The following is a 20,830-nucleotide window of genomic DNA, read 5'->3' as shown; positions in this document are numbered from 1 at the left end:
TCAAACACAATTGAAGAGAAAATTTTATACAAATTTAAAAGATTGTTCAAAATATATTTGTTTACCAGACATAAATGCAATTGATTTAGGGCTAAAAAGTTTTTTTTTTCCTAAAAGTTATTTAACCAAGCACAGTACCTAATTGTATTGTATCTATATAAATAAAATAAAATAAAAAAGAGATATAAAAAAAGAGGGATAAATTATAAATACATTACTTGAAATTTATTTAAAATACTAATTATCTTATGTAGTTTTAAAAATTGTATCATGTCCTTTTAAAATTTCAATCGCATAACAGGTGACTCATTTCATTAATGATGTCAGGAAAATATTTCAATTAACAATTCTGATAATCTTATTGTAGTATAAGAGAATAGCTAGAAAAAAAAATTTGTCAACTTAGTTAAATGACAAATTCTAAAAATAGATATTTATAATTTTTTAAATTATAAAAAATTGTATGTATTATAAACAAATTTCAATGAGAATATTTATAATACACCCAAATAAAAAAGGAAAATAGAAGAGTCTAGTAATCAAAGATTGGAAAAGTAGTGGTTGTGATCCATTCAACAATACTAAAAGAGGAGTCATTTGGGAGAACAAGCTTGAAATGTTTGTAATGTTTCCCTAACAGACGTGGCACCTTATTAACTGTTAGTTAGTTAACTAGTATATTTCGTGTAGCTAACGTGGCGTCCTGTTTTTACAATAATACTTGAAATCCCTAATTAGTCTTATCACTAATGATGTGATAGTATTATCACAATGTGTATTGTGTCTTGTTTTGTTTTTATTTTTATTTTTAAATATATGCCAACTTATTAGTTATGTTTTAGAACATCACATTTAATAATATATAATAGCACTGCTGTTTTTATCCTTACTAGAACGATCAACTCACTCCGTGGGAAATCTCCATTTTGGGATTAAAGATTCCTGAAGAAGTCGCGTCCACTCCAAATCTATTGTCCCCCATCTTTGGGTTGTTTTGAAAAAATAATTAAAAGTTAATTTTTTAATTTGTTTTACAATTTTATATAAATCTATTGTCCCCTATCTTTAGGGTTGTTTTGAAAAAATAATTAAAAGTTAATTTTTTAATTTTTTTTTTACAATTTTATATAAGGGGTGATATGAATTAAAATAGATTAAAAGATGATTTTTAACTTGAGTTATGTTAGGAATTTTAAATAAATTATTAAATTTTTTACCAAACCTCTTATATGGGTGTGAAATCCGTACATATGTAATTTGTATGAGTCTCACACCTATATAAAAGGTTTGGTAAAAAATTTAATAATTCATTTGAAGTCCATAACATTTTCCTTTTAATTTTTAACCCATATTCTCAAATGACCCCTTAACTGGAATCAGCTCCCCACATGCATTATCTCTTCATTTTTTTTTTTTTCATATTCTTTCTATGGGTTTTGATTCAGATTTATACTAATAATTCAAATCGTCTATCTAGTGAATCTCATAATGAAAGTCATTCATGCAAAAAAAATATATTCATTAGACAACTTTAAACACGAGAACAATCACATTTTATTTTATAAAATGAATGATAAATATAATTAAATTTAAACTGTCAATTTTATAAAATAAAATAGCTTCATCAGACAACTTTAAACACACGAATAATTACATTTTGTTTTATAAAATGAATGGTAAATATAATTAAATTTAAACTATCCATTTTATAAAATAAAATAGCTTCATCAGACAACTATAAACACACTAATAATTACATTTTGTTTTATAAAATCAATGGAAAATATAATTAAATTTAAACAATCCATTTTATAAAATAAAATGTAATTATTCTCGTGTTTATAGTTATTCGATGAAACTAATTTTTTGCTTAAATTACTTTCATTGCGAGACTTATGAGATAAATGGTTTAGATCATCAGTACAGATCCGAATTGAAACCTACATAAAAAGGGTATGCAGAAATATAGAGAGATGAGGTATAGAGGCACGCTTAATTGGTATTTGTAATTAGAGTCATGCTAATAAGGGCGTGTTTGATAGAGATTTCTCAACAATTAGGCCATTTAAACTATCGCCTAAGGCATATAACAAATTTAAATTTTTTTTAATAATTGAAGGTCCTAATTTTTCAAAGACTTACATGTTTTCGAAAAACTCAAAAAATTACTAAAATAGTCTGTTCTCAAACAAGGCCTTAATAAGAATAAACCTCATTTTAATTTTTAAACTATGATCTCCAAAAATCTTGAGTCAAGAATATACCTCATTTTTATTTTTTCTTATTTGCCGTGCACACGCATTGCATGCATCAACCACTTGTATGTATATATATATATATATATATATGATGAATACATGACATTGAGAAAATTGAAACATTAATTAGTAGAGATTGGTGAGAATTGAACGGTCGATGGGTTATATTTCACCTTGTCAACTCTGCTTCTTCGGGTTGTATTACACCTTGCCAACTCTACTTCTTCAGCTTTATCTCCCTCCTCTCCTTTGTTCTAGTTCTATTGTGTTAGGGTTCTGATGGATGAGAGAGAGAAAGGAAATGATAGAAAAAACTTAACAAAACGACGTCATTTTTGCACCACTACTAATGTTTGGGATTGGTTTTTAGTGATTTGTTTTGTTAGTTTTTTTTCTATTGAATTTTTAGAAAAAATTACCATTTTTAAGTTATACTCGACTAGACGGATTAGGAAAAAAATTCACCAAAAAAAAAAAGAGAAGATTTTTATGATTTTTTTATTTTTTTATTTTAGTGAACCCTTTTTTAATTTTTAATTTTTAATTTTTTTCTTACTTGCAAATCTTTCTACACTAAATGAACTCAAAAAGATTTTTTTTTTTAAAAAAAAAAAAATTGGTACATTAAAAAAAAATCACTATAAAAAAAAAAAATAGTTGGCATCACTTGTTAAAAATGTGTTTTCAAAAAATGTAAAAAGTGTTACGAGATTCGTATAAAAAAATATATATTTTAAGGCCTCGTTTGGGAATAGGCTAATTTAGTAACTTTTTGGCTAAAATATGAACTAAAAAAAACTAGTATGTTTGGGATGATTTTTTAGCTTTTTACGAAAAGATGTGCAAAAAGTAGAGAGAAAAAAGAATCTTTGACTTTTTGGTATGGTTGTTGGCTTTTTGGCTAATTTAGTAACTTTTTGACTTTTTGACTAAAAAGAAAGGTTCCCAAACGAGGCCTAAATGTAGTAAAAAGTATCTCAATATTTACCCATTCCCAAAAGCTCTTGTAAGAAAAATCCTTCTTTAATATGATTCCAAACTCATCCTATGTATCTCAGACATTAGTTAGGAATAAATAATGAATTTTATTTTATTTTATAGGCATTTAAACTGATTGAATACTAATTAACAATATCCAATTGATTAAATCAACAATATCCTATTGAAATATTCAAATAATAAATGTACTTAATTTTATGAAAATTTTGAATAAGAATACATTAAATGAGATGAGGAACCTCTACTATTATAAAAGTTGAAAAGGTAACAAATATTCTCAATTAAAGATTTTTTTTTTTCAATAAGGGGACCAAATTACCCTTCTTGTTTTTTTCTTTGGGTTGCAATTTCCTCAATTTTACTTTTTATGTATTATTTTTTTATATCTACTTTTATAACTCATTCAATCAAACTTTTTTTTTTCAATTAAAAGATATTAAAAAAAAATAGATTCCAATACAAATATCAATTATAGAATTAGACACAAAATATATATAAATGAATAAAATTTTATATGATTTGGAGGTTCACTTTTAATATATTTTTTTAATCTTACTCTATATATATATATATATATATATGTATATATATATTATGCATCTACTTTTGTGAATTAATTCTATCATAAACTTATTAATAGCAAAAAGGATAAATTATATTTTACTTCTGTTTTCCTCAATTTATTCCTTAGATTAACTTATGTTCAAAATTAAATAGAAAACATCATAATAACTATCACTAACATAAAAAATATATATTATTATATTCGGATTTAAGTTTATGTCAGAGATGTGAGTTATATATAATAAATATTTTTATACTACGTAACTGTCAATGTGTCATTTTCTGTCTAATTTTTAACAAAAATTATTTTTAGTTGTGTGGATCCCACACCCCTGTGAGAGGATTGGTAAAAAAATTAATAATTCACTTGAGGTTCATAGCATTTTCCTTTTAACTCTTAACCCATGTTCTCAAATGGCCCCTTAATTGGGAATCAGCTCCCTTCATGCATTATCTCTTCATATTTTTTTTTTTCATATTCTTCTTATGGATTTTGATTCAGATTTACACCAATAATTCAAATTATCTATCTAGTAAATCTCATAATGAAAGTCATTCATGCAAAAAAAATATCTTCATCGGACAACTTTAAACACGAGAACAATCACATTTTGTTTTATAAAATGAATAATAAATATAATTAAATTTAAACTATCCATTTTATAAAATAAAATAGTTTCATCAAACAACTTTAAACGCAAGAATAATCATATTTTGTTTTGTAAAATGAATGGTAAATATAATTAAATTTAAACAATCCATTTTATAAAATAAAATGCAATTGTTCTCGTGTTTATAGTTATTTGATAAAACTAATTTTTTGCTTGAATTACTTTCATTGTGAGACTTATGAGATAAATGGTTTAGATCATCGTACGGATCCGAATTGAAATCCGCATAAAAGGGGTATGTAGAAATATAGAGAGATGAGGTATAGAGGCACCGTTTAATTGGTATTTGTAATTAGAGTCATGCTAATAAGGGTGTGTTTGATAGAGATCTCTCAACATTAGGCCATTTAAACTATCGCCTAAGGCATATAACAAATTTAATTTTTTTTTAATTATTGAAGGTCCTAATTTTTGGAAGACTTACATGTTTTCGTAAAAGTCAAAAAATTATTAAAATAGCCTATTCTCAAATGAGGCCTTAATAAGAATAAACCTCATTTTTATTTTTTCTTATTTAACTTGTACACGCATTGTGTGTGTCAACCGCTTATATATATATATATATGATGAATACATGAGAATGAGAGATTGAAAAATTAATTAGTAGAGATTGGTGAGAATTGAACGGTCGACAGGTTATATTTTACCTTGCCAACTCTACTTCTTCGGGTTATATTTCACTTTGCCAACTCAACTTCTTCGACTTTATCTCCCTCCTCTCATTTGTTCTGGTTCTGTTGTGTCAGGGTTCTAATGGATAAGAGAGAAAGGAAATGATAGAAAAAAAAACTTAACAAAACGACGTCATTTTTGCACCACTACTAATGTTTGGGATTGGTTTTTAGTGATTTGTTTTGTTAGTTTTTTACTTTTGAATTTTTAGAAAAAATTACCATTTTTAAATTATACTCGACTAGACGGGTTAGGAAAAAAATTCACCAAGAGAGAGAGAGGGAGAGAGAAGATTTTTATGATTTTTTTATTTTTTATTTTAGTGAACCCTTTTTTAATTTTTTAATTTTTTTTTTTACTTTTAAATCTTTCTACACTAAACGAACTTAAAAAGATTTTTTTTAAGAAAAATTGGCACATTTAAAAAAAAATCACTATATATAAAAATAAAAATAAAAATAAAAAATAGTTAGCATCACTTGTTAAAAACGTGTTTTCAAAAAATGTAAAAAGTGTTATGAGATACGTAAAAAAAAAATATCGGTGGTGCTATATGTACTAATTAGTATACTAACTAGTAGATTAATTAGTGTACTAATACTAGTCATGAAATTATTATTGATACTACTCATTAATCACATTACAAATATCAAAAATCTCTTAAATTATGCCACATTATCAATTGATACACTAGTTAATACACTAATTGATGCACATAGTATTATTCAAAAAATATTTTAAGGGTTGGTTTGGCGTGTTTGAAAAAAGCCAAAAAGTAAAAAAGTCACAATCTTATTTAAATCACATCACTTTAAACCCAACTCATATTTCATAAAAAGTCAAAAGTACACTTATTTAAATTATCCCAAATAAATATTAATGTAGTAAAAAGTATCTCAATATTACCCATTCCCAAAAGCTCTTGTTAGAAAAATCCTTTTTTAGGGGTTGTTTGGAGTGTCCTAAATAAATGCAGTTTTTGTGTTTTTGGACTAAAATTGAGGTTGAAAATATGGATGTTTGGGTTAACTTTTTGACTTTTTATGGAAAAATATATAATAAAAAATTATAAAAATTGATTTGTAGGGAAAATTCGAATTAGGAGTTGTGTAGCCGTAATTATTGACTTTTGGTGAATAGTGTTAATTTTTTAACTTTTTGAGTAACTTTTTAACTTTTTGACTTTTTTACAAGTTTCCAAACTTGGCTTAGTTTGATTCCAAACTCATCCTATGTATCTCAGACATTAGTTAGGAATAAATAATGATATTTTATTTTATTTTATAGGCATTTAGGGATTGTTTGGAGTGTCCTAAATAAGTATACTTTTTGTCTTTTTGAATTAAAAAATTGAGGAAGAAAATATAGATGTTTGGGTTAACTTTTTGACTTTTTATGGAAAAATGTGTAATAAAAAATTGTAAAAATTGGTTTGTAGGAGAAAATTAGGATTGGGAGTTGTGCAGCCGTAATTGTTGACTTTTGGTGAATAGTGTTAACTTTTTAACTTTTTAAGCCTACGTTTGGGAAGAAAATTTTGGGGCTTTTTTGGCTATTTTAGCCACAAAAGACAAAATAGGCTATTTTAGCCACAAAAAACAAAACATCACATTCAACCCATAATCATTACACTCTTCTCTCACAAAAAAATTCAAAAAAGCCAAAAAGTCAAAAAGTCCTTCCCAAACCAAGCTTTTTAGCCCAGGCTAAAATAGCCAAAAAAGCCAAAAAGCCAAAAAGCCAACCCACTTCCCAAACGTAGGCAAGTAACTTTTCAACTTTTTGACTTTTTCTGGACATGCCAAACTTAGCCTTAAACTGATTGAATGTTAATTAACAATATCCGACTGAAATATTCAAATAATAAATGTACTTAATTTTATGAAAATTTTGATTAAGAATACATTAAATGAGATGAGTAACCTCTACTATTATAAAAGTTGAAAAGGTAACAAATATTCTCTATTAAAGATTTTTTTTTTCAATAAGGGGAGTAAATTACCCTTCTTGTTTTTTTCTTTTGGGTTGCAATTTCCTCAATTTTACTTTTTATTTATTTATTTTTTATATCTACTTTTATAACTTATTCAATCAAACTTTTTTTTTTTCAATTAAAAGATATAAAAAAAAATTTAGATTCCAATACAAATATCAATTATAGAATTGGACACAAAATATATATATAAATGAATAAAATTTTATATGATTGGTTCGTGTGGTTCACTTTTAATATTTTTTTTAATCTTACTATATATATATATATATTATGTATCTACTTTTGTGAATTAATTCTATGTTCATAAACTTATTAATAACAAAAAGGCTAAATTACACTTTACTCCCTTTATGTTTAGCCGCTTTTTTAGTTTGGCCCCTAAATTATTATTTTTTTCTACTCTGGCTCTTTATGTTACAAATTTTTCGCAATTTATTCCTAAAATTAACTTATTTTCAAAATTAAATAGAAAATATCATACTAACTATCACTAACATAAAAAAATATATTATTATATTGGGATTTAAGTTTATTTCAGAGATGTGAATTATATATAATAAATATTTTTATACTACGTAACTGCCAATGTGTCATTTTTTGTCTAATTTTTAACAAAAATTAGTTTTAATTGTGTGGGTCTCATACCCATATAAGAAGTTTGACAGAAAATTTGGTATGAGGTCCATAGCATTTTTCTTTTAACTTTTAACCCATGTTCTCAAATGGCCCCTTAATTGAGAATCAGCTCTCCTCATGCATTATCTCTTCATTTTTTTTTCTCATATTCTTTTTATGGATTTTGATTCAGATTTACACTAATAATTCAAATCGTCTATCTAGTAAATCTCATAATGAAAGTCATTTATGCAAAAAAAATATCTTCATCAGACAACTTTAAACACAAGAACAATCATATTTTGTTTTATAAAATAAATGGTAAATAACCAAATTTAAATTATCCATTTTATAAAATAAAATAGCTTCATCAGACAACTTTAAACACGAGAATAATTACATTTTGTTTTATAAAATGAATGGCAAATATTATTAAATTTAAACAATCCATTTTATAAAATAAAATGCAATTGTTCTCGTGTTTATAGTTCTTCAATAAAACTAATTTTTTGCTTGAATTACTTTCATTGCGAGACTTATGAGATAAACGGTTTGGATCATCAGTACGGATCCGAATTGAAACCCACATAAAAGGGGTATGAGAAATATAGAGAGATAAGGTATAGAGGCACCGTTTAATTGGTATTTGTAATTAGAGTCATGCTAATAAGGGTGTGTTTGATAGAGATTTCTCAACAATTAGGTCATTTAAACTATCGCCTAAGGCATATAACAAATTTAATTTTTTTTTAATTATTGAAGGTCCTAATTTTCAAAGACTTACACGTTTTCGTAAAAGTCAAAAAATTACTAAAATAATCGGTCTTAAACGAGGCCTTAATAAGAATAAACCTCATTTTAATTTTTAAACTATGATCTCCAAATATCTTGAGTCAAGAATAAACCTCATTTTTATTTTTTCTTATTTGACTTGTACACGCATTGCGTGCATCAACCGCTTGTATATATATATATATATATATAAGATATGATGAACACATGATGATGAGAAATTGAAACATTAATTAGTAGAGATTGGTGAGAATTGAACGGTCGACGGGGTTATATTTCACCTTGCCAATTCTACTGCTTTGGGTTATGTTCACCTTGCCAATTCTACTTCTTCAGCTTTATCTCCCTCCTCTCCTTTGTTCTAGTTCTGTCGTGTTAGGGTTTTGATGGATGAAAGAGAAAGGAAAAGATAGAGAAAAACCTAACAAAACGACACCATTTTTCCACCACTACTAATGTTTGGGATTGGTTTTTAGTGATTTGTTTTGTTTGTTTTTTTCTATTGAATTTTTAGAAAAAATTACCATTTTTAAGTTATACTCGACTAGACGGATTAGGAAAATAATTCACCAAAAGAAAAAAAAAAAAGATTTTATGATTTTTTTATTTTTGTGAACCCTTTTTTAATTTTTAATTTTTTGTCTACTTTTAAATCTTTCTACACTAAACAAACTTAAAAAGATTTTTTTTAAAAAAAAATTGGCTAATTTTAAAAAAAAAATCACTATAAAAAATATAAATAATAGTTGGCATCACTTGTTAAAAACGTGTTTTCAAAAAATGTAAAAAGTGTTATGAGATTCGTAAAAAAATATATTTTAAATGCAATAAAAAGTATCTCAATATTTACCCATTCCCAAAAGCTCTTGTTAGAAAAATCCTTTTTTAGTTTGATTCCAAACTCATCCTATGTATCTCAGACATTAGTTAGGAATAAATAATGATATTTTATTTTATTTTATAGGCATTTAAACTGATTGAATATTAATTAACAATATATGACACCCGAATTTTCATTTAAAATTTCAATAAATAGAATTCAAAAATAAATAAATCAATTAATAAATAATAATAAATAATAAATAAATACATAATTTAGGAAATTAGGAATTAATTGATTAAATTGTTAAGGAAACAAATTGTGAGACACCGCACGTTAAATATTTTAGTAAGTAGTAAGTTATGTTTTATAGTTTGGTAGTGAAGTTTTTAGACATAAACCTAACTTATAATTATACGTAATTTTAAGAATTATTATGAATCACCAAAGGAGTGATAACCCTTAAAAATTTTATAAAGCCAAACTAATTTTGATAACTCATAATATAGGACAGGTGACTTCACCCCTCAAATACCAAGAAACTAATAACGTGGCAGAAAGTAGAAGCACCATGGCTGCCATTAGCCCTTGGTGAATGCATGAGACAAAAGCAAAGCCAAGCAGATGGCCTAAATAGAAGCAAAAATACTTAGAGGTCTCAAAAATTCTACTAAAAGTTTTACCAAATGTCTCACATGGGTGTGGGACCCACATGGGACCCACATTGTGTGGGTCCCACACCCATGTGAGACATTTGGTAAAACTTTTGATAGAATATTTGGGGTCTCTAGCATTACTCAAATAGAAGCCTCTATGTACAGGTGGCATTGAGAGAAAATACCAACGTGTTGGTTGGGCCTCACTCTTGGTCCTTTGTAAATAGGAAGGGTGGTGTAGGAGAAGGCATCCAACAAGTACACACAATGCTATAATCAATATAGAGTTTTCCAGCTACAACAATGATTCATCCCACTAAAAACATCACCACTAATAGCATTAATGTATTAAAAAAATAAAAAATAAATTAAAAAAATACAACTTCAAGACCAAAATATCACATCATTAATGGCAGGACCCACTGCCACCTAATTAGTGGGAGCACTAATTAGTGCTCCCAAGCATTTTTCTTCCATCTAGGAACGCAAGAAACGGGGAGAAGCTCAGAATAATTTAGGGTAATTTTTAGGTGTGTTTTATTATATCTCGAGTTATTATAATATATTTTTTACATATTTTAAGTAAGTATAATATATTTTATGAATGTTTTGAGTTATCACAATTTATTTTATATAATTTATGTTTTATAGTTAGGTTAATGTTTCAATTACGTAGATTATTTTCTGAATTTTATTTGTTTAAAATGAAACTCATTGATATGTTTGTTTAAATTTTAAAGAATATTTGACCATGATCTTGTAAACAATTATTTTCTGTAAGTGCCACCACAGGAGTCCCATGTCTTGAGGACTTAAATAACCATTGGCCTCCGTTTGACCACTTTGTGGTCCCCTGTTTGTCATGGATCCATTGACCCCTGTAGTGATTGTCACTTAGTGACCCCTGTTCTGTTCTGTTATATACCGTGGTTATAGTTAATTATTTCAGTTTCTGACACTTAATTAATTTGTGTATTCAACTCAAATTATATAAATGTTTTAGCTTAAATAATTATCTATTTTGTGCCCATATACTCACAGTATAATATTTCTCACTCTGCTATGTGTTTATAGCTGTTACCCCTTTCAGGTGACGAGGTTTAGCGAGATCAAGATGGAAAATGAATCGCTGTGCTGTTTTTTTTAAAATCTTTTTTTATCTATTTTGTTTTGAACTCTTGTAATATAATAAAGTTCAAATGACTATGTTTCGTTCCTTTTTAAATAAGAATTTGGTACTCAATTATTTTATTTAATTTATCCTCTTGCGCTGTGACTCTAAAATTATTTAAATTATTTTATTTTTATCTTGTTACAACGCCGAGCCTTTGAATACCGGATTTGGGTCGTGACACAATATTCTACTGAAATAATCAAATAATAAATGTACTTAATTTTATGAAAATTTTGATTAAGAATACATTAAATGAGATGAGTAACCTCTACTATTATAAAAGTTGAAAAGGTAACAAATATTCTCTATTAAAGATTTTTTTGTTTTTTCCAATAAGGGGAGTAAATTAACCTTCTTGTTTTTTTCTTTTGGGTTGCAATTTCCTCAATTTTACTTTTCATTTATTATTTTTTTATATCTACTTTTAAAACTCTTTCAATCAAACCTTTTTTTTCTCAATTAAAAGATGTAAAAAAATAAAAAAAAATTAGATTCCAATACAAATATCAATTATAGAATCACACACAAAATATATATAAATGAATAAAATTTTATATGATTGGTTAGTGAGGTTCACTTTTAATATTTTTTTTTAATCTTACTATATATATATATATATATATTATGTATCTACTTTTGTGAATTAATTCTATGTTCATAAACTTATTAATAACAAAAAGGCTAAATTACACTTTACTCCCTTTATGTTTAGCCGCTTTTTCAGTTTGGCCCCTAATTTTTTTTTTCTACTTTGGCTCTTTATGTTGCAAGTTTTTCTTAATTTATTCCTAAAATTAACTTATGTTCAAAGTTAAATAGAAAATATCATAATAACTATCACTAACATAAAAAAAAATATTATTATATTGGGATTTAAGTTTATGAAAGAAATGTGAGTTATATATAATAAATATTTTTATACTACGTGATTGTCAATGTGTCATTTTTTGTCTAATTTTTAACAAAAATTAGTTTTAGGAGTAAAGTGGAAAAAACTTAAAACATGAGGGGTTAAAGTGAGAAAAAAATAAATTTTAAGGATCAAAATAAAAAAATACCAAATATAAAAGGGTCAAAACGTAATTTACCCTAAAAAAAATACTAATGATAATCCTTTGAACCGTTTTTTTGTTTTTTAAAAGAAAAATTATATTATACTAGAGCTTTTGTACCGCAGTGGCACTTTTGTAAATAAAATGCATCTCGGTGAGTTTTAAATTTTAACATAATAGGTTGATAATTCAAAAACAATTTATGTAGTTAACGTTTTAACCTTATAAATAGTGCCTCATTCCCACTTTGTTATGGGGGCAAACAGTAAAATATGAAAGGGTTAAGAAAAAGAAGATAAAGTAAAATGTAGAAAATTGTAAAAAAATTATTTTGATAAAAAAAAGGGTATTTTAATCCCCATAAAAATAAATAAAAATTCTTTAAAAGAGTACATTAATTTCCTTTTAAGTTTTCTATATTAGTGGAAGTTACTCATTCATTTTTAATGCACGTTAACGTTGTAATTTAATAGTTATTAGTTAAAAACCATATGGCACATGTGAGTTAGGCCTCTTTGAGTAGATGATTAAAAGTTATTTTTTGATATTTTAATTTATTTTGAATGTTACTGTGTTTGGTTTTAGTTTTTTGAATTAAGTTTTTTTAAAACTGAGTTTTTTGGTTTTCGTATTTTTTTGTTTTTAGTGAATATTTTTAAAATTTTAAACATTTCTTTTAGTAAAAAATTTGTGAAAAAATATTTTTAAAAATTAATAAATATATAAAAATATAAAAAATGTATTAAATTCTCGTATTTTTTTTTATATTTTTGGTATTTAGTGAGTTTTTAAAAGGTTTTTTTCAATTTTTTTTTACTTTTTAGGTATATATATGTTAGGTATGTCTAAAAATTAAAAAAATTGCTCAAAATATTTTAAAAAATCAGTAAAAACAAAAAAACATGAAAAATAAAAAAGTAAAATTTTTTAAAAAGTATTTTTGAAAAATGATAATCAAGCATGCTAGTTTTTAACTTTTTACACGTTTTTTCAAAAAAAAAAATTTAAAAATTAGTTTTTAACCAATTTCTCAAAAGGATGAATTTGATTGAATAACATTTTTACTTTATTTTTTCAAATAAAATCATTTCTTAAAAAAGTTGATTTGATGTATTTTAAGTAAATTGGCATGTCTATTTTTGTTTTACTTTCCTAATTCTTTAGTGAATTTTATTCAAGATCTTTTAAATTTTTTTTACCTTATCCTAAATCATAACATGAAAATAAATTTTGGAAGAAATTATAAAAAAATCTCTAGTGTTTGAGCATTATGACAAAATAAACCCTACATTTTAATTTTATTAATTTAAATTCTAATAGTTTGATTTATTTTTAATGCAAAACTATTTTTTTATTTTCATTAAATAAAACTATTTAAAATATATATTTTAATCATTAAACTCAATATAGTTTTACTGAAATGTCTAAAATACTAATATTTTTTTAGTTTAATGACTAAAATATAATTTTTTTGATAAGTTTAGCGAAAATAGTCAAAAGATTTAGATTTAAAATAAATTAAGATCTAAATTCATAAAATTAAAAACTTATAATTTATTTTCTTATAAGGCTTAAATTTTGGATAAACCAAAAAAAAGACTCAAATTCTGATTATTATTATTTATTTATTTATTTATTTTTGTAATTTTAGCCTCTTTTTTTTTTTATTTTAATAAGAATGAAAACAGAGATGCACAATTGTTAGCTGAAACAATAAATCATTTCACTATTTTTAATTAAATTAGTATATAAAAATAAAAACAAAAAAAAGGTATAGACGAGTGCCAGTGAAGCATTATTACATCACGCTGATTGTCTAAGTGAAGCTTACCTAAATATTACCTAAATTTTTATCTTTGCAAACATATTAAAAAAGACAAAAAAATAAAGTTATAAAATCACAAAAAAAAAAAAAAAAAAGTTACAAAAGTATCAAACTATCCCATATACAAATAAAAAGTCAAAAAACATCATTTTATGCCTCGTTTGGGAACAGGCTAATTTAGTAACTTTTTGGCTATTTGGCTAAAAAGGTAGGTAAAAAAAACTTGTATGTTTGGGATGACTTTTTGGCTAATTACGAAAAGATGTGCAAAAAGTAGAGAGAAAAGAGAATCTTTGACTTTTTTGTATGAGTTGTTGGCTTTTTGACTAATTTAGTAACTTTTTGGCTAATTGGCTAAAATAGCCTCTTGCCAAACGAGGCCTAAGAGTAATTTTGTCATTCTAAAGCCAAAAAATCAAAAAAATCAAACAAGAATACCAAATGACTAAAAAAGTTTAAAAAGTCAAAAAATTAACTAAAAAAGCCATTGTTAAACAACTCCTAAAAATAATTCATCTATTGAATTTGGACTGCTAGACTACTAACATTATTCTTATCAATTATGATTGTTACTTCTGTTTGATATATCAACCGGCATCTATCTCGATAATCGGTCAAACGACTGACATACATAAATTCATACAATTCATACAAATCTAAATGAGTAATGCTAGAGATCCCAAATATTCTACTAAAAGTTTTACTAAATATCTCACATGGGTGTGGGACCCACACAATGTGGATCTCATGTGGGTCCCACACCCATGGGACACATTTGGTAAAACTTTTGGTAAAATTTTTGAGAACTCTAGTGTTTTTGAATCTAAACTCTACGTTAATAATTTCATATCAATAATTTTATCCTCATGACCCTTTAATCTTATCAAAAATGACCCTCAATTTGTTCATGCGTTGACTTTTTACGGATTTAGAAATGTCAATAAATGATAATTTTGACCTTTAACCAAGCTAAACATTCCAAAAATTACAAGCAAGTAAATATAGATTCTGGCAGTAAAAATAGCTTCAAATTCCTTTATAAATAGCTTCCCAAAACATCCTAACGCTATCAAATTCCCTTCACTGCTCGGTGAAAAGTCTTTTCTTTCATTTGAATGGCCAACCACCGTGTCTTCCAAAGCCTCCGCTCCTTCACCCGACCTCTCGCCTCCACCTCCGCCTCCGCTACCTCTGCCGCCGTCTCCCCTCTCAATCTTACCCAAAACCCAAATCCAACCGCCACAGTTCTGAACTTTGACGATGTGAAGGAGCTGTTCTCGTCTGTGAAAACTACAAAACTGTTGAGATCATCGATTAATCTTCACGCGGCGGCGATAGAGCCGATGGTGGACCTGGGTATGTGGGCGATGAATTCGAAGATGATGAACATGGTGGTTTTGAGGGAGGTGATGTTGGGGGTAGTGAGGAGGACTTTTTTCGAGCATTTTTGCGCCGGGGAAACTCCGGCAGAGGCGGGGAAGAAGGCGGTGGAGCTTTGGGAGTCCGGCAGCCTTAGAGGGATGTTGAATTATGCGTTGGAGTATGCCAATGATAATGAATCTTGTGATCGGAATTTTGAATGTTTTCTTCAGACTGTTGAAGCTACCAAGTCTCTTCCTCGATCTTCTGTAAGGTTTACTTGACTTGAACACAAAATTTTTAAAAAAATGAAAAAATTTGAGTAAATTGCACTTTTGATCCTCTAATCCTAAATCTTTACACTTCAACCCTTGTTTCAGGGTAGTCCTTCAAACACTTAGCATTAAAAAAATGAGAAGTTAGCACACAGTGGTATTTCTAAAAAATTACTATTATAAATTCATAGAAAAGATTATTGTTTTAATTTTAATATTTATAAAATTTACCGTTTACTTGTAATTATTTTTTAAATTTTAAATTGAGGTGAAATTTCCGCTTAAAAAAATGCACAAAAGGCTATTAAAAAAATTAATCGTAGTTAATTAATACAATTAAATGGTGTGAAACGAAAGTGATAAAAATTAAATGTATATTTTTACCTAAAAACTATTACAATGGTGTTTTATTATGATTCCCTTGTTTCTTCTTTGTTTCTATCTTCATTCTTTTCTCACTTTGTATTTTGATGTTGTTTACGAATAAAATGTTTATGGGTAAATTAATTTAAGATTTGGAAAAAATATAACAAGTCTTACAATTTTAATAAGATTAAAAAGACTGAAACTATTTGAAATGGTATGAAAATAAAAAAAGAAACAAGATAAAATTAATATTTTAGTGTAAAAGTAATGGTAATAGTATTTTTTAATTTATACAACTAACAAATTTTCGATAAAAATAGAGCCCAAGTTTTATATAATTTAAAACTTTAAAGGAGCTTAAAGGAGCCAAGATTTATTGTATTGTACAGATCTGAGGGAAGGTCAGCGTAATTTACCCAATATTTTATTGTTAGATCAAATTTAACGGTAAATATGAGTTACTATTTTAATAATGTTACACTTACCACTTTATTATACTACCTCATGTGTTAACTTAACATTAGTGTAATGGGTCTCACCACCACTCATGTTTATATCAAATGATATGGTAATACATGAGATGAGATGGTATATTAAAAATAGTATAATAATAAGGTGGTAACTATAACTTTACCCTTACTATTCACTAATCAAATCATAGATACCAAGAATTTAGTGATTTTTTTTTTTTTCATATTTTAAGTAAATAAGTATATCTAAATTAAGTATTTTCAAAATAAAAATTGATCAAAATATTAGGAAACAAAAAAAATCACTAACAAAATGAAATTGACGTGAACAGGTAAGCTTTGTGATAGTGAAGGTAACTGCAATTTGCCCCCTAGCATTGCTCCAAAGAGTAAGCGATCTCCTAAGATGGGAATACATGAATCAATCCTTCCAACTTCCATGGAAACTCAAAACACTCCCAATCTTCTCCGATTCGAGCCCTTTTTACCACACGCCGCGAAAACCAAACCCTCTAACCCCAGAAGAAGAACAAGACCTCCAGTTAGCCCATCAAAGATTCCAAAAAATTTGCCAAAATTGCTCCAATGCCAGCGTCCCTCTAGTAATCGATGCGGAGGACACCTCTGTTCAACCTGCCATCGATTACTTCACCTACTCTGCTGCAATTGAGCACAACAGGGACGATGATCCAATTGTTTTTGGGACAATTCAAGCTTATAGGAAAGATGCAAAGGAGAGATTGTTTCGAGCTGCGAATGCCGCGGAGAAAATGGGAGTGCCAATGGGGATTAAGTTGGTGAGAGGAGCTTATATGGGGAGTGAGAGAGAATTAGCAGCTTCTTTGGGTGTTGAATCTCCAATTCATAATACAATTGATCAAACTCATGATTGTTTTAATGATTGTTCTTCTTACTTGATTGAGAAGGCTGCTGATGGCTCTGCTGCTGTGGTTTTGGCAACACATAATATTGAATCAGGTAAATCCAAAACAAATTTTTTTTTGGAATACAAAAATGGTGAAATGTTAAAAAATATCTATCTTTTAATATTTTTTATTTTGGAAAGATGGTTCTTGAAAATTCAAAAAACTAATTTTTGATCTATTTAAAAAGAGTAAGTCATACAGGAAGTCCTTGAACTATGCACATTTTTCAATTGAGTCCCTAAACCAAATGTTCATTCAAATAAGCCTTCAAACTTCCCAAATTGTTTTCATCTAGCCATTTTATTACATTTCTTTCACTTTTAGAAGGTCTATATAATGTATTTAATGGGAAAGTGTTGGACAAAATGTAACATAATTGCTACATTGGACCAATCTGTAAAGTTATAAGGCTTTATTAAAGGTTTTAGAGTATGTTTAATAATAGGTTAAAATAGCTAAAAAAGTCAAAAAAATCATAAAAGAAGTCAAACAATTTCTTTCCATTCTCTCTCTTTTTACATGTTATTGTTTAAAAAGTTAAAAAGTCACTTCCCAAACAAATCCTTACTTGAATGAAAATTTAGTTTAGGGGCAAAGTTCTCAAGAACTTTTGAAGAACAGTGATTTAATATGTGATGTTGTGATAATTGTGGATATAGGAAACATGGCAGCAGCGAAAGCACGAGAGTTGCAGATTGGAAAGGAAAACCAAAGACTTCAATTTGCTCAACTATATGGAATGTCGGATTCGCTTTCATTTGGTTTGAGAAATGCAGGGTTTCAAGTCAGTAAGTATATGCCATTTGGACCTGTTGAGCTAATCATACCTTACCTTCTTAGGAGAGCTGAAGAGAACAGAGGACTCTTATCTGCATCAGCCCTTGACAGACAACTCTTGAGGTAAACTAGCCTATTCATGCAAAAGCACTTTTACAAAAATCTTCATTTTAATTGTGAGATTTTTTATTTTTATTATTTTATTTTATTTTATTTTTTGATTTGTTGTATATATATATTTGTGATGGTTACAGGAAGGAGTTGAAGAGGAGACTAAAGGCTGCAATTCTCTAAGAGTGATGTTCCAAGAGATTCTTGGAGCCTTGTTTGTAGTCTAATTAGTTTGCAAATCATAGGATGATGTTTACATTGATTTGATCCTTACATTACTTGCCCCGTACAATTTGATGATATGTAACAATAGAAATGTTATGTCTACAACAAAAATATTAAAAAAAAAATTGTTCAATTTTCGAATCTAGAGTGTAAGCTTCTTATATTAATCAAATGTAGTCCCTTCGTTTAATTGTTATTTAAAGAACATACAAAAATGGTTACGCTAGTCTCATATCAAGCATTGAAAGGTATAAATGATATTTTAACACATCTATTTATGCCAAATACTATCAATTAAATAGCAAAACAAACGCTTGTAACTTGACTCTCAATAATGCAATGAAAAACTTTGATGTGTTTTGTTTTATGATAAATACTTTGCATTTCACGTGTCTTGCGTGTCTTGCAGTTCATTTAAGTGAGAAATGAGATAAATCTCCCTAAATATTTTTCATACGTTTTTAAGATGACAGTCAAGGTATGAGACTAAATTAAATTAATTTGCAAAGTTTAGAGATACAATTCATACAAATTAAGGATTAGAAACCAACAACTATTTTTGTATTTAATCTTAAATTTAAATCGGAATCTAATTTACACATTTTAAATTTTGAATATTTTTTTAAATACGAAACTACTGTTATTATAGATTTGAATGAGTAAAATTTTAGAACGTACAATCAATAACAGGTTACAATTTAATGTCAACTGAAAACTCAAGTCCAACTGGTAATTTTAATATTTTCTTCCTCAACTAACAAATTGACCATCTTTAACTTCTCCTAAACAAAAGGTCTATCTGATACAAAATAAATTACAAAACACCCATTCTTGCGTGTGAGTATTTCATAGGAGTGATTTAATTTTATATTTTTAATATTTTTTTTCATATCTTGAAATTCATTGAAAATTAACAAAATAGAAAATTTTAAAAATAGAACATCTCGTTTCCCATGCCTTTGGATAGTATAATTATTATGTGATATAACCTATTATATATTTCCTCTACAAGGATAATAGGTGATGCTTGAATGTTGTGGAAACAAATCTTGTTGTACACATTTTAATATTTAAAGGTTTTGTTTTCTTTTAAGGGTGTTTTGAGAGATGGTTAAAAGTTGACTTTTGACTTTTAATCAAGCTTTTTGAGTTTTTTAGAAAGTGATTTCGGAAGTTAGTAAAAAGTGATTTTTTTACTTTCTATTTTTTTTTTTGTTAATATTTGTTTATGATGTTATGTCACCATGTCATAATATAAAAAGACCAAAATACCCCTTCCCTATTGTGTAATTACAAATTTTCACCATCCTCTCAATCTCTAGCTCCTAAAAATAATGGAGGGTATATTTGTAAATTTCTATGCCGCATTTTACTAGCCTCCCAAACGGATTCCTGCACAAAATAGCCACATTTGGCTTTTTGAACAAACGCCCAAACGCTACTTATAACCACATTCCCAAAAGGAGTCTAACTAAACAAGATTTGGATTAGTGCAGACAACCTATGAGTTGGGCACTCATTATCAAACATATAATTTATTGGAGGATTATATTTGATAATATTATAAACAAATTAAATTAATATTATACATGATTGTGGTATGAATCCAGTCAAATTAAACAAATTAACACAATGGTTGTGTTTAAATTTTGGATTTAGATAGAGATTTATAGAAGAAAATGTAAATTAAATTTTTTATTTTATTCTATTTTATCCCTTTTGTTTTATAAATCTCTTTTCAAATTGTAAATTCTAACATAGATTAGTGAGAGTTATCCCAATCAAACAAAGACAATCACTTCATGGTGTCGTGCCCATTTTAATTTTGAATTATTACAAAGTTGTTTCATAATTTTTAATTGAAAGTAAGATTCGGCACAATAGATAAGATTGAAAATAAATCGAATCAAGTCAACAAGATGATTATTTAAATTTGAACAAGTTTCAAAATATATTTAAATTTAATTTATTTATATATCCCCACATTTTTTCATCCTAAAAAGAGGGCTATTTCCAAGAAGATTTGTGGATCAATAAAGGGATCTCATTGGTGGAAATACATCTGTTTTTCAAATTATTGTGTTTAGAAACTGACGGCTACATTACCTGACCTGTACGCAAGTGAGGCATGGATTCGTTTATTTATTTAATTTACCCCCAAAAAACAAGAAAAGGAAAACAATTATTGGCTGGATTTGAACAAGCAAATTGAGCAAAAGGTCACCAT

The 20,830-nt window shown here is 27.1% G+C and overlaps 1 protein-coding gene across 2 annotated transcripts; it reads left to right on the top strand.

Moving 5' to 3' along the window:
* Positions 1–15,158: 15,158 nt before the first annotated feature.
* Positions 15,159–18,744, top strand: LOC114311057 (proline dehydrogenase 2, mitochondrial). 2 transcript variants are annotated; one of them, XM_082867449.1, is made up of 4 exons: positions 15,159–15,722; positions 16,897–17,542; positions 18,150–18,390; positions 18,522–18,744. In XM_082867449.1, the coding sequence occupies exons 1-4, from the start codon at positions 15,210–15,212 to the stop codon at positions 18,559–18,561; spliced, it is 1,440 nt and encodes a 479-aa protein (XP_082723575.1). In that variant the 5' UTR covers positions 15,159–15,209; the 3' UTR covers positions 18,562–18,744. The 2 variants fall into 2 exon arrangements, with proteins under 2 accessions (XP_082723575.1, XP_082723574.1); XM_082867448.1 differs by having other exon boundaries at positions 15,160–15,727; positions 16,902–17,542.
* The last annotated feature ends 2,086 nt before the right edge of the window (positions 18,745–20,830 follow it).

The sequence above is a fragment of the Camellia sinensis genome, chromosome 4 (genome assembly GCF_055761805.1).
Source record: "Camellia sinensis isolate YWXY chromosome 4, ASM5576180v1, whole genome shotgun sequence".
Classification (NCBI taxonomy): Eukaryota; Viridiplantae; Streptophyta; class Magnoliopsida; order Ericales; family Theaceae; genus Camellia; species Camellia sinensis.
Note: the sequence above shows the minus strand (reverse complement) of the source record. Positions and strands in the feature narration are given on the sequence as shown.

Coding starts and splice junctions, on each gene's coding strand:
- LOC114311057 (XM_082867449.1), top strand. CDS start 15,210: ATGGCCAACCACCGTGTCTTCCAAAGCCTCCGCTCCTTCACCCGACCT. Junction 15,723..16,896: donor AGTCTCTTCCTCGATCTTCT/GTAAGGTTTACT, acceptor TGACGTGAACAG/GTAAGCTTTGTGATAGTGAA. Junction 17,543..18,149: donor AACACATAATATTGAATCAG/GTAAATCCAAAA, acceptor TTGTGGATATAG/GAAACATGGCAGCAGCGAAA.